The sequence below is a fragment of the Myodes glareolus genome, chromosome 7 (assembly GCF_982192425.1).
Source record: "Myodes glareolus chromosome 7, mMyoGla1.1, whole genome shotgun sequence".
Lineage (NCBI taxonomy): Eukaryota > Metazoa > Chordata > Mammalia > Rodentia > Cricetidae > Myodes > Myodes glareolus.
This window is the reverse complement of record NC_142032.1, coordinates 87996845-88010652: the sequence shown is the minus strand read 5'-3', so window position 1 is coordinate 88010652 and position 13808 is coordinate 87996845. Positions and strand designations below refer to the sequence as shown.

The following is a 13808-nucleotide window of genomic DNA, read 5'->3' as shown; positions in this document are numbered from 1 at the left end:
GCTGAACTTTCATAATTAATATTAAGTCTGTGTTGGTGTGGGAAGTCCTTCTGTATATGTCTTGCTTTTATTGGTTAATAAAGAAGCTGCTTTTGGCCACTGGTTTAACAGAATAGAGCCAGGCTAGAAAAGATATAGATAGAGAGTAGGTGGAGTCAGGAGAAGCTATGTAGCCCTGCCAGAAACAGACTCTGGATGGAACCTTGCTGGTAAACCACAGACACATGGCGAAAAACAGTTAATAGAAATGGGTTAAATTAAGATGTAAGAGCTAGCCAAAAAGAAGTTAAAGCTAAAAGGTCAAGCAGTGATTTTATTAATATAATTTCTGTGTGGTTATTTCATGGTCTGGGCAGCAAGGAATGAACAAGTGGCCTCCTACAATGAATTGGCACTTCAATGTGTGTCAGTTAAATCCACATAAAACCTGAGAAAACTTGAAAATGAATTCTAGAAACAAAACAACAACAACAACAAAAAATTTAACGCAGCTTCTTGCTCTATTTGCTGGCAGCTCCTTTAAGAGAGGTCTTAATGATTCAGCAGTACTAGCAACCTCCCTGCCCCATGCAGATTCAAAGCTACAGCTTCCTGGTTTACAAGCACAAATTGTTCTGACTCTTTTGGGAGGTTCGGTTACAGAGTACTTGAATGGGGTTTGTGGGTCCGGGTGCTTCTATCCCTCCTTGGGGTTAGGAGGAAAGTGGCTGAGACCATGATGTAGCTCATTACCCCCTACCCCCAGGGCCTGGGCAGGCAATGGGATTGGTCTGCTAGGAGTGCACAGGCAGGAGAGCATGGCAGATTCCTGCTGCCATACACAGAGATATTTGATATTTCCAGGTCATGCAGTGCTCTGCATGGCATATTTAGCTATTACTCAGATAAAAAGGGTTTATGTGCTGCATGCTCCTTCTCAGAGTTAAAGTGGTGAGTGCAGCTCCTATCTGGAGGTCCCAGAGCTGGCGGCAAAGGTACCCCCGCCATTTTGAAAGGCAGAGAGAGGAGGAGCCAGCATCCAGGGCTGCTGCAACCAAGCTGCTTACCATTTAAAAAGCGTTCCTGGACAGAAAATGATTTCAGATACACAACAGGACAGATTCAGACCTAATAGACCTCTAAACATGATACAGTCTGTTTAAAAAAATGTACATAGGCTTGGAAGAGAGAAGAAAAGGAATAAAAAGACAGTAAATTTAATATAAAAGAGTACAGTCAGAAATTAAAGGAGTAAAAATAATAAACATTAAACTTGTATAAAAAGTAACAGAGTAAGCAAATATGCCTTGTAAAGATGAAATATACATGGAGAGTCTGGATTATGTATAACATTGTGTTTTCTTTGAATTTTTTTTGACTGTAAAGAAGCTAAGTACAGAGAGACATTTCATTGTACGGGCTGCTAAGTTAAACCAACCTATATATTTTAAGGTTTCTTGATTCCAAAATTTGAGTCTAAGGATCTGTTGCTTTGGAAAAGAGGTTCTGCTTTTGTTTCCACAGAAGATGAGAACCTGTGGATTAATTACACACTAATGTGGTTTGATGGACCAGGACCACCTGAAAAGTCTCTGTGAAAACCTCCAAAATGAAAATACTTCACCCAACAAAAAGCAGGATGCAGTTTGGAGAGAACTACATCCAAATTCCCTAAATGACTGTTTATAAATGTTTGTTTACATTTAAAGGGGGATAATATATAGAGATGAATATCTTTCATTGGTATGGATCTTGGTCTATTGATACAAATTTAAGGTTAATTTTGTTATATGTGTATTTCTGCTCTTGATTAAGGTAGTGTGTGTGCAGCTCATTTAAGAAAGTAATGTATAGTTTTAAAACAAATACAGGTTAACAGATAATAGTCAAGCTTGTAGTCAAGTTAATTAGGTTTTCTAGATAGATATATTTCAGTTAGATAGGTATTCTTCAAATCTTTCAGAGACCTGCAGAATATGGTATTTAAATGTTTTAATAACTTAGGACTTTTTCATGATACTGAGATACATCTGCTCCTGGAGGCACCAATTACTTCAAGAGGAAGATGGACATCGAAGAAACTCTTCATGGAGTTTGTTAGCCATTTGGGCAAAAAACTGCTCTTGCCTGGACTGCTTGATGCTATGCTGTATGAACTGGACATGCAGGACAGGACCCACAGAGAAATGACTGCTGAACTTGCCTAAAGGTGAGACGATCCTTCGGGGTTCCTGTTTCATGAAAGAGTCTGCCAGACATTCTACAGGATACAGAAGAAAGCAACTGATGGACTTTGCCATTACAAGGCAGAACCGATCTTCAAATTTCCTGCTCCTTGGAAAAGTCTGCTAGATACTATGGCTGAAGATATAGATATAGGCTGAAGATGGATGCTCCAATGATACAGGAGAACTTTGGGTGATTATCTGGGCAGCGAGATGTCTCTGTCATTTCTAGAGTTTTGGAAGTTGCTTACAAAGCACTTCCTATTTACTTAGGTAATATTATATATCCTTCTGGAGTCTTTGATGAAGCTGAAGAATAGATAATTATAGTTTTCTTTAGCTATGATAAAAGATAAAGTAGATATAAATATAACTGTAATTCTTGCTTGATACCTGTTTTGTTATATGTAATTTTTTTCTGTGTTAAAGTTAAAACCTTTCTTTTTATTTAAACAGAAGAAGGGAAACGGTGTGGGAAGTCCTTCTGTATGTGTTGCTTTTATTGGTTAATGAATAAAGAAGCTGCTTTTGGTCAATGGCTTAACAGAATATAGCAAGGCTAAAAAAGATATATACAGAGAGTAGGCAGAGTCAGGAGAAGCCATTTAGCGTCACCAGAGACAGACTTTGGACGGAACCTTGCCGGTAAACCAGAGAGAAGTGGTGATACACAGATTAATAGAAATGGGTTAAATTAAGATGTAAGAGATAGCCAATAAGAAGCTAGAGCTAATAGGTCAAGCAGTGATTTAATTAATACAGTTTCTGTGTAATTATTTCGTGGTCTGGGCAGCTGGGAATGAACAAGCAACATCCTACAATGTGTCATTATTGGGGAGTGAACAATTGTGACAAAAAAGTCCAACAATATATGGCACCTAATGTCTAGCCATGAATATTCACATAAGGCCTGAGAAAGCTTTTAAAAAAAAGTTTGGAACATGGAGTTAAACGGTTCTTCCTGGTGACTGTAGTCTCTTGGGGAGGCATATATAGGTGAGGATCTTCTTAGAGGCCTTGCTACCGAGTACTTGAATAGGGTTTATAAGCAGTGGGCAGTGTGCTACTCAGCAGTAGAAATGTCTACATCAGCGTAGACCCAGAAACATCCCAAAGCTGGGATGATGGTAAACAAGGCTCCTGGTGGCACCTCCACCATGAGGTTAGGCTATCAGGGAACTAAGGGTGGGGTGGAGCCAGCCGCCAGTGTGCCAAGAGCAAAGTGTAGCTACTTTGGAGATCCTAGCTGCCACTTAGCAGTTTATTAGGTTCATGCAGAGAGAAGGCTGCAGGTACACAGTAAAGCAGTCCAGACCGAGAAAACCATTAAACAGACACAGTAAAAAATGGGTATAGACAGTCATAGAAAAAAAATTTATAAATAATAAGATAAAGTCTTTAGAGAGAAAATAAAATAATATTAAAAAGGATATGCTGTAGAGGTGGGAAATACACAGAGTCTGGATCCTGTATGGTGTTGTATTGACTTTAAATGTTTCCATTGTTGATGAGTGAGCAACAGCTGCTAAGACATTGGATTATAGGAACTGTAAAATTAAACTAACCTATATATTTTACAAATATCTTAACTTTCCAAAGTGGAAGCCAAGAAATATGTTATACTGAAGAAGAGGTTATGCTTTTGTTTCCACAGAAAACAACAGGCTATGGATTCGTTCAAGGTTGACAGAGATCAGATTTGATGGGGTGAGATCCCCTGAAAATCCTGGCTGTACACATAAAGAAATAAACCTAGAAAACCTACAAGACAGGTGATATATATTTTACCTGCTCAAACATAAAACAAAAAATCATCTTTGGCTAGCTTGTGTACAACACACAGTTCATACTTGTGTTAATGCACATATGTATGTTACTTTTGAAAGTTTGTGTTTTCAGAGCAAGAGGACTAGACACCAATGAAAACAGGTAGCCCAGAAATTCAGTCTCTCAGAATGCCTCTATTGCAGTTTCCTTCAAGTTCTGTATCCAGAACAGCTTAAAGATTGCTGGCTGAGATGATCTAGCCTCACAGACTTCTCTAGTCAAAACTTTAGATAAGCCTTTCATTATCTCGTCACACTGAGACTGGACAACAGCTAATGCTCCTAGACTTGACCATTATCTTAATTTGTTCAGGGTCCCTTAAGGGATTGCCAGTGCACCCAGACAACAGAAAGCAGTCTAGAGAACACAATGCCCACATTCCTAAGAGAAGGAGTGGGTGATGTTTGGTCATTCAGTGTGCTGCGGATATTTGCCATTGTTTAGGGGGTTTACAAACTGTTATTGGTAACAGTCAGAAAAAAACAAAACCTGAACAAAAATGATTAGACTTGGGGATCTCCTGAAGAGAAAAATGGGGGATATAATATAGAAATGATAGCATAAAAGGGTGGATTGTTGAGTCTACTTTTGAACAACTACTAGTCTCAAATATTTTACATTGGCATGGATTTCTGTATACTGATAAAAATTTAATATTTTTGTTATACTATATTATATATTTCTATTCTTAAGTTATTGTACCTATGCAGCTCATTTTAAAATGTAAAGTTTTAGTCCTTGAAAACTATTTAGAATAATAAAGAAATACAGTTTATTATTATTTTTTTAAGATTTATTTATTTATTATATATACAGTATTCTGCCTGCATGTGTACCTGCACCCCAGAAGAGGGCACCAGATCTCATTATGACATTTAAAATGTCTTAATAACATAAGGCTTTTTATAACAATGAGACATGTCTGCTCCTGACAGCATCAATTTACTTCAAAAAAGATTATGGGCATCAAAGAACCTCCATATGGAGTTAAATTTCTTTGTGGCAATTAGTCACTGGAAAAGAAACTGCCCTTGCTTTAAATGCTGACAGTATGCTGTCCAAATTGGAAAAGCAGGACACAAAAGAAAGTGAGTGCCAAACTTTGCCAAGACAGGGTAGAACAGTTCTTCAAAAATTCCTGCTTCACAGAAAAGTCTGTCAGATATTCTTGGCATGTAGGCCAAGGATGAATGTCACAGTGTTACAGAGAAACCCTGGGGTAATCAGATTTCTCTGTCATGTCATAGTTTAGGAAATTGTTTTCTCTGCACTTCCTGTTTGCAATATTATATGCTTCCTGGGTCTCTGATGAAGTTGAAGACTAGATATAATTTTCCTTAGTCATGATAAAAAGTAAATTAGATACAAAATTCTGGACTCATTGAGGATAGTTAGTTAATGGGGTATTTTCTCTGAAATTTGCCAAATACAAATGGATTGGACATTTTGTGTGAATGGTGTGATTTTTAACTGATAATTGTTCATATTGTATATAGTATAGTTTTACTGTGTTAAGAGTTAAACCTTTTTTATTTAGATAAAAAGGGGGCAAATGTTGTGAAATAATTTTTTTTTTGAGACAGGGTTTCACTGTCATATTTGGAGCCTGTCCTGGAACTAGTTCTTGCAGACCAGACTGGCCTCGAACTCACAGAGATCTGCCTGCCTCTGCCTCCCGAGTGTTGGGATTAAAGGTGTGCACCACCACCACCTGGTGTGAAATAATCTTTGTATACACTGTGAAGATGTGTCAATGATTGGTTTAATAAAAAGTTGAATGGCCAATAGCTAGGCAGGCTTTCCTGCCACAGATGCCAGGAAGAAGGATGAATTCATGAGAAGATATGGAGGAAGCATGACATGCAGGAGATGAGGCAATAAGCCATGAGCTACATGGCAGCACATAAATAGAAAAGGTTCATTTAAGTTATAAGAGCTAGTTAGAAACAAGTCTAAGTTATTGACTGAGCTTTCATAGCTAGTAATAAGTCTCTGGGTCATTATTGGGGAGTTGATAGTCCTAATGAAAAAGTTTGAATATACATCTTATTTTATTTATTAAATTTTATTTTTTATTGTTTTTGTTGTTGTTGTTGTTGAGGCAGGGTTTCTCTGTGTATCCCTGGACCTCCTGGAACTAGTTGTGTAGACCAGGCTGGTTCCGAACTCATAAAAATCCACCTGCCTTTGGCTGTCAAGTGCTGAGATTAAAGGTGTGCGCCACCAACCGTCCAGCCTAAATTTTATTTTATTTTTTAGACATGGCTCACTTTGTAGCCATGGCTGTCCTAAAACTCACATCACCAACCAGGTTGAACTTGAACTCAAAGATTCTCCTTTCTCTACCTTCAAGGAGAGTGCCACCATGCCAGGCCTTGATTATTGTATTTTAACAAGGGGGAGAGGAAGAGGAGAAAGGGTGAATAATGGGAATTAAACTAGGGGTAAATTCACAAACGCAGAGTGAGTACTACAGCTGATAATGTAGTAATATTTCCAAAGGTCAAGAAAGAATTTCAATTTTTTCACCATAAATGATAAACCATTTAAATCCCCTTTAAGATCAAAGGCTCACTTTTTCTTTGACAGTGACATTACAACTTTCTAGGCAGCTGCCCTTTTCAAACAACCAACTACAAACATCTGACATCTTGAGCCCTGACTAGTAGCATCATACACAGAATTAGTTTCTATCATGTTTAACCTACAAAAAAGCATGTTTAAACCTATTAGAACAAGCAGGAACTCATCAGTGCCCTACAGTACAAGGTGGAAGGTCTGGGGATGACTAACTTCCCTCCTTTCCCTCCCCTCACTTAAAAAAAAATTAGGTAAAACTCACAAAACATAAAAGTCACAATTTAAATCATTTAAAACTGTATAATTCCGCAGGACATTCAAAATTTGATGCAATGACCAACAATTTCAGAACAGTTTCATTACTTTAAAGAGCCTGTATTATCCCACATATAGCAATTAAGTCCATGTAAACACTAATCTGCTTTCTTTTTCTACACATTTGCCCCTTCAAAAATTGTTTATTCATTTAATGCATATGGGTGTTTTGTATGCATATATATTGTACATCATGTGCGTGCCTGGTACCTCTAGAAGTCAGAAGGCACCAGGTCCTCTGGAATGGAATTATAGGCCATTGTGGGTCTCCATATGGGTGCTGGGAATTGAGGTCCTCTGGAAGAGCAACTAGTGTTCTTAACCACTGAGTCACTTCTCCAGACTCATTTGCCTCTTAAGAATGTTTCATATAAATAGCATTCATATAATACATGCACAGAGGAGTTTTGTTTATTCTGAAACAAGGTCAAGCTCTGGTTGGTCTAGCATTCACTATGTAATTCAAACTGGCCTCAGAATTTTTGGCAACCCTCCTGACTCAGCCTCCTAAATTTTGAGATTACAGACATTTGGCACCAGGCCAAGCTATGTATGAAATTTTTAGATCTAGTTTCTTTCAATCAACTTGTGTGGTTTTTGTTTGTTTGTTTTTCCTGCTGGTGGTCAATAAACCCAGAGAGCCTTGTTCAAGTACTTTACCACTGAGCTAAACCCTCAATTCCACACTCAGCATATTTTCAAGGTGTACGTAAGTATCAAAATTTCATTCTTTTTTTTCTAAGGGAAAAGTATTCCATTGTATGGCTACATAACATTTGTTAATCCATTCATCAGTTCAACATCTGGGCTGCTTCTACTTTGAATCTTTATGAATAGGTTGCTATGAATAATTCATTTTTTAAAAAGTAGACAGATTTAAAATAGATATTTCTCAGCCTGCCATGATGACTTAAGCCTGTAATCCTAATGTTTGGGAAGCTAAAGCAGGAAGATTGCAAACAGTTTGAGGCCAGCATGAGATACATAGTGAGTTCTATGGAATGAGACTATGTCATGCCAGTAAAAGCATAAAATGGAGGGCTAGAGTATAGTTCAGTGGAAGAAAGCTTGCTAAGCTTCCATAAGACCCTGGGTTTGATGCACAGTACCAGAGAAGCAAAGCCATTAAAGAATAATCATCATCAATATAAAAACTGGAAAATAGTAAGTGTTAGAAAGAATGTAGAGAAACCTGAACTTTCATATATCCCTGGTAGGAATGTAAATGGTGAAATGTTACGGAAAACAGCATGCATAGTTGGGCATGTCAGCACCCGTCTGAAACAGCAGCCCGTAGAAGGCTGAGGGAGGAAGAGCATGAGTTCAAGGCTAGCTTGTGTTACATATTGAGAGAGACTCTATAACCAAAAACAAAGCAACAAACTATACACAAAATTACTATATCATCACTCAAGACCAGGCTAGCCTCAAACTCAGAGATTTACCTGTCTCTGCTTCCTAAGTGTTTGTACTATGAACTATCATGCATGGGTGCTTTTCTTTTTTAGTTCTGAGACATTTCCAAGATCTACAGATATTATAATATTTGGAATGGTATGTTTGTAAAGGAAAATTCTAAACTGTGCCTGACTCTCTTCTGAGTAAAGACATACTATTTTAGTTACCTCTTAACTAACAATGTCTCATACCTATAATACCAGCACTTTGGCAGGCTCTTGTAGGACAGCCATTCCAAATTCAAGGTCAGTTTGAGACTTGTCTCAAATAATGGAGCTGGAGAGCGCTGGCGGGTTTTTTTTTTTTTTTTTTTTTTTAACCGGTGAACAGGTTCAGTTCCCAGCACCCACATGGTGTCTTACAACTGTCTGTAATTCTGATGCCTTTTTCTGGCCTCTACAACATGCATTGAACATGTGGGGCACAGACATACAAGCAGGCAAAACACCCACACATAAAAGTAAATCTTTAAAAAAAGTTCCCAATTTTAAAAAAATTCAAAGAATTAAAAAAAACATATAAACTATCAATAATCTTTACACTATCATTCCATTCTTCTCCTTTATCAATACAGGTATTTAAGGAAAAGCCTTTAAATGGCATTTTTCCTGACTTTCTGAAGTTATGCTTTTTTGTGTGTCTTTCATGATTAAGAACAAAAGTAAAGTGTTCAAATTTGTATAATGGGTGACAGACAAAATCCTTGCTTGCCCTGAAAATGAGAAGAAAAACAAAGGTTCACTTATAAGATAAGACAGAAATACCAAGTCTTCAATTCACCTCAGTGATGACAGATGTTCAACTAGGCTTATCTTGCTTGCTTGTTTGTGTTTTGAGACAAGGTCTCTCTGTGTAGCCCTGGATAGTCTGGTAATGCTATGTAGAATGAACAGGCTGGAGTCTCAAACTCAGTGATCCACCTGCCTCTGTCTCCTGGCGGTTGGGATTAGAGGTGAGTGCGACTAGATAGACTTACCTAGGTTTTTATTTATAGTCTTACAAAAAAAATTATGCAATTTTTCAGTTGACTTAATCATATTTAATCTTTTGCCTCAAAACTAAAAAAACAAACAAACAAAAAAAAACAGCAGCCTTGGAGGCAAAGAAAAGCAAGATTACCTTCCCCTAAAGCAAGTGATTCACACTAAGATGCACTCCGTTTTACTACCAAATTTAAGAAGCTAGCAAGCAGAGACTATACCTGAGATACTTGGCCTTGGGCTTTTGGAAGTTGAGCCGTTCGAATGTTTAAAGACTGGCTTCTTGTTACAGTTGCCCCAGAAAGGTATTTTCCATTCACCTTTCTTTCTAGGTGACAACTTGCTGGAGATCTCTCTTCAAGAAGAACAGCGTCCCAAGGATCCTTTGCTACCAAAACTGGATTCTTTGTCTCTCCATCATGTTCTAACAACTCCACACTGTCCACTTTAGGTTTACTTAGAGGATCCAAGTCTAACCAGTCAAATTTACTGATGTCTTCAGACTTTGGAGATACTTGTAGACCGCAGACTGAAGTTTTCGAATTTGCAATCTCCAAATCAGTTCTTGCTTTCCCATTTTTTAAAAATTCTGATGTACTTGCTATTTTGTCAAACAGTTTTGCCATCTCAGGACTGACTATTGGCCGATAGACTGGTAAATTTCCTTGTGGATGAAATGATGTGGAAGGTGTCAAAGGATATGAAAAATATGGAGACTGTCCTGGAAGTCTTAAATATATAGGTTCTGTAGATGGAAAAGTGGGCATCCTGGGACTGAAGCCATTCTGGAATGTGGCCTGCTTACAGTATGCTGAAGGATAAATAGAAGGTAAAGTATATGTGGAAGGCCCGGATAATCCAGGGGGCCACTGCTCTCTTTGAACAGTAGGTCTAAGATACAGTTGTGCTGAAAATGAAGGGCTCAGAACAGGAGTAACTGGCAACACGGGGGTTTTTTTAGTCTCAAAACTGTCATCCAGCAATATCTTCTCAAGTTCAGCTTGGGTGAGCTTTTCTACGTCAATATCTACCACTTTTTTTTGGGAATCAGACTCAGGAAACACCATGAGATCATAATCCTGTTTGTTAAAACCTTGTGGTCTTTGTCTAGTGCTGCTAGACAGCTCAAAGCTTCTAGGACTGTCAGTCATTTGTCTATCCTTCTGAAGTTTTGCTAAGGCCTCTGCTTCCATCTGTAATGCTTCTGCTTTGTCCACATCTTTGGTTCTCACTGGTTCCGGATGTGAAGATGAACATTGTTTAAATTCATTGCTGTTGGAAATCTGAGCCATGTCCATAAAACAGACCAAACCTCTTAATCTTTTTTTCTTGTAGCTTCCAAAATACCAGGACCTATACATAAAAATAAACATAACACTCTGTTAAGATTTCCTAAACACAAAGTAATTTTGTTTAAACCTAACCCTGCTGAATGTGGTGACAAACACATTTAATCCCAGCACTTAAGAGGAAGAGGCAGGCAGATCTCTTTGAGTTCAAGGCTAGCATGGTCTACAGAGTGAATTCCAGGTTAACCAGGAATACATAGTAACATGCCATTTCAAAAAACAAACAAATAAATTAAATAAAACCTATCCTATATTAAGTTTTGAAGCCACTCACAAAAATACACACCAATAAAACACAATGAGAGGTTTCATGAAATCCTAATGGAAAAGCATGTTAACATTTTATCCACTGTTGGGTTCAGAAGACACTGAAACACACACTTTATCCCACTTGTTAAATTATCAAAATACTTGGCAGAGTAAGTGAAGTTAACAAGGCTTCATATCAGCTGTCATAATGCCTGTCATTTCCCATTGACACTCTGGCTTTATTCCTGACATGAAATGACTTAAGTACCATTCACATATTTCCAAGACAGGGCTTATGACTATGTAGCTAAAAAGTCAAAATGTCATAATCTTCTTGCTATTACACTGCTCAAGAGCAAATTTTATCAGTCAAAATAAAATAAACAACTCTTACTTGATCAAAATCTATGAAAAACTTATAGAAACTTCTTATACTCCAGAAATGTTTAAAATGTATAAAGTATCATAGCTTAGAAGAGTAGGACAAGTTTTAAAATTATAAAAAGCTGTAATATTCTACTCAAATATTTTATTATAAATCAATTCATCATATAGTTTTGGGTTTTGAGATATGTGATTACACTGTCACTATGATTGGTTTAATAAAAAGCTAAATGGCCAAAAGGTAGACAGGAGGCATACAGGCAGGACTTCTAGACAGAGAGAGTTCTGGGAAAAAGAAAGGTGGAGTGGCCAGTCAAAGGCAGAGAAAACATGACATGCAGGAGGAAGTAAAAGCCATGAGCCACATGGGAGGATATAGATTAATAAAAATGGGTCAATTTAAGTTATAAGAGCAAGTTAGAAACAAGCCTAAGGTTGAGCTTTCATAATTAATGTCTCCGTGCTGTTTTTGGTGAGCTGGCAGTCCAAAGAAAAATCTGTCTACAGTTTTGATTATACTTTTATTCAATTTATTTGCAGTTAAATCAATACTACACTTATTCTGTAAAAAAATTAGTTTATTTTAAGCCTTCTCCTTAACAGTAAATGAAAAAAAATACATTTCTGATTAAGACAAACACTACAGATAGAGGCAAAAGAATCAAGAATTCAAGATCATCCTCAGCTACATATGAGTTCAAGGCCCATCTGGGTTAACATGAGACTGTCCTCTGATTCTTGTACTCTTTTTCTTCTGTTTCTTTGTCTTGTCCAACTCTGATGTGACAGTTTTTATCTTATCATATTTTATGTTTTTTTCTAATAAGAGATAGAAAGGGAGTGATCCAGGTGAGAGGGGAGTGGGGAGGAACAAGAAGAATAGAGGGAGGAAAAACTTTAATTAGGATAAATTATTTAAGGAAAAAAAATCTACTTTTCTTATTGATTTTGAAAACAAAAATCATGGGACCCTGTCAAAAAAGATGAGGTGGAGTACTAGAGTAATGGCTCAATGGTTGAAAGTGTTGACTGCTCTTCCAGAGGACCCAGGTTCAATTCCTAACACCAACACAATGACTCACAACTAAGCGTAACTCTAGTTCTAGAGGATCCAACGCCCTTTTATGGCACTCTGAATGTATCAAGTTCTACAATCGTACACATGTATGTATAAAAAACACCTTTACACATATAATAAAATTTTTAATTCTTTAACTTTATTATTATTATTATTATCATCATCATCATTTTTATCCAAATGAGTGTTTTTCCTGCATGTATATCTGTGTACCACATGCATATCTGGTACCCAGGGGAGTTCGGGAAAAAACACTGGGTCCTCTGGAACTGGAGTCACAGATGGTTGGTTGTTAGAGCCATGCAGGTGCTGGGAATGGAACCCAGGTTCTTGGCAGGAAAAAGTGCTTTAAAATTACTGAGCCACCAACTCTCTAGCCCCTAATTTAAAAAGGAAGGAAGGAGATATATAATCTTTTGTAAGTGAAAATGTTTCAATAAGAATCACTTTAATTTTAAAGTTAAAAAATTAAAAGTCAGATTAAAGACATAATGCAATTATTTATTACTAACTTTAACGGTAACCCCTTGCTGATCACAAAAGCTGTAGCTACTTAAAATTCTCTAAAAGTGGGTGATTATATTAGTCAATCAAACTTTTGGATACCATTTGCATACCCTAAAACAAAGGAATTAATTTAAAAGTTCCTTGATCATTCTGTGCATTCATTTACAATTTAAATTTAAACTTCAGGAAAAATAATACAGGTCAGTCTTGTTACTCATCTAAATGCTTTTTGATCTTAACAATTCAAGATACCTAGCCAAGTGTGGTTGACTCTAAACACAGGAGGATGATGTTCCAGAGAGCTTGGGGGGATGGGGGAGCAGCTATGAGTTCCCAGTAAGAAACAGGGTCAGTGGGTAAAGGCACCTACAGCCAAACCTGACAACCTGAGTTAGGTTATCAGTACCCATAAGACTGAAAGGAAAAAAAATAGTCAGTTCCTGAAGAGAAAGCCAGTTCTTACAGGTTGTCTTCTTAACTCTGTCACATACATATAAACACAATTTTTAAAACTTAAAGTAACAAGATAACTAAGAAAATAAAGAAGCAATGGTTGTAGTTCAACAACAGACACAATCTCTTTGCTATCAGGTGCCGTCATGGTTTGCATGCATGCACCTTGAAGGGGCCTGTTCCAGTAGGCTCTGCTCTACTGCCTAGATCCCCAACCTGGCTGATGGTGTTATCTGACAGTGTCAAGGATCAGATTTACAAACTGGCCAAGAAAAGCCTGAAACCCTCAAAAATTGGTGTGATCCCAAGAGGCTCATGATGTGTCACAGGTCTTTTTTGTAACTGGCAATAAAATTTTAAGAATTCTTAAATCCAAAGTCCCCTGATATTCCTGAGTGTCTCTACCATTTGATTAAGAAGGCAG

At 37.3% G+C, this 13808-nt stretch overlaps 1 protein-coding gene across 1 annotated transcript in view; it reads right to left on the bottom strand.

Moving 5' to 3' along the window:
* Positions 1 to 13808, bottom strand: part of Pik3c2a (phosphatidylinositol-4-phosphate 3-kinase catalytic subunit type 2 alpha) — a 109870-nt gene that overhangs the window by 79081 nt on the left and 16981 nt on the right. Inside the window, exon 2 of the mRNA XM_048460528.3 lies at positions 9586 to 10717. Coding sequence (XP_048316485.3) covers positions 9586 to 10662 — 1077 coding nt within the window. The 5' untranslated portion in view covers positions 10663 to 10717. The remainder of the gene's footprint in view (positions 1 to 9585; positions 10718 to 13808) is intronic.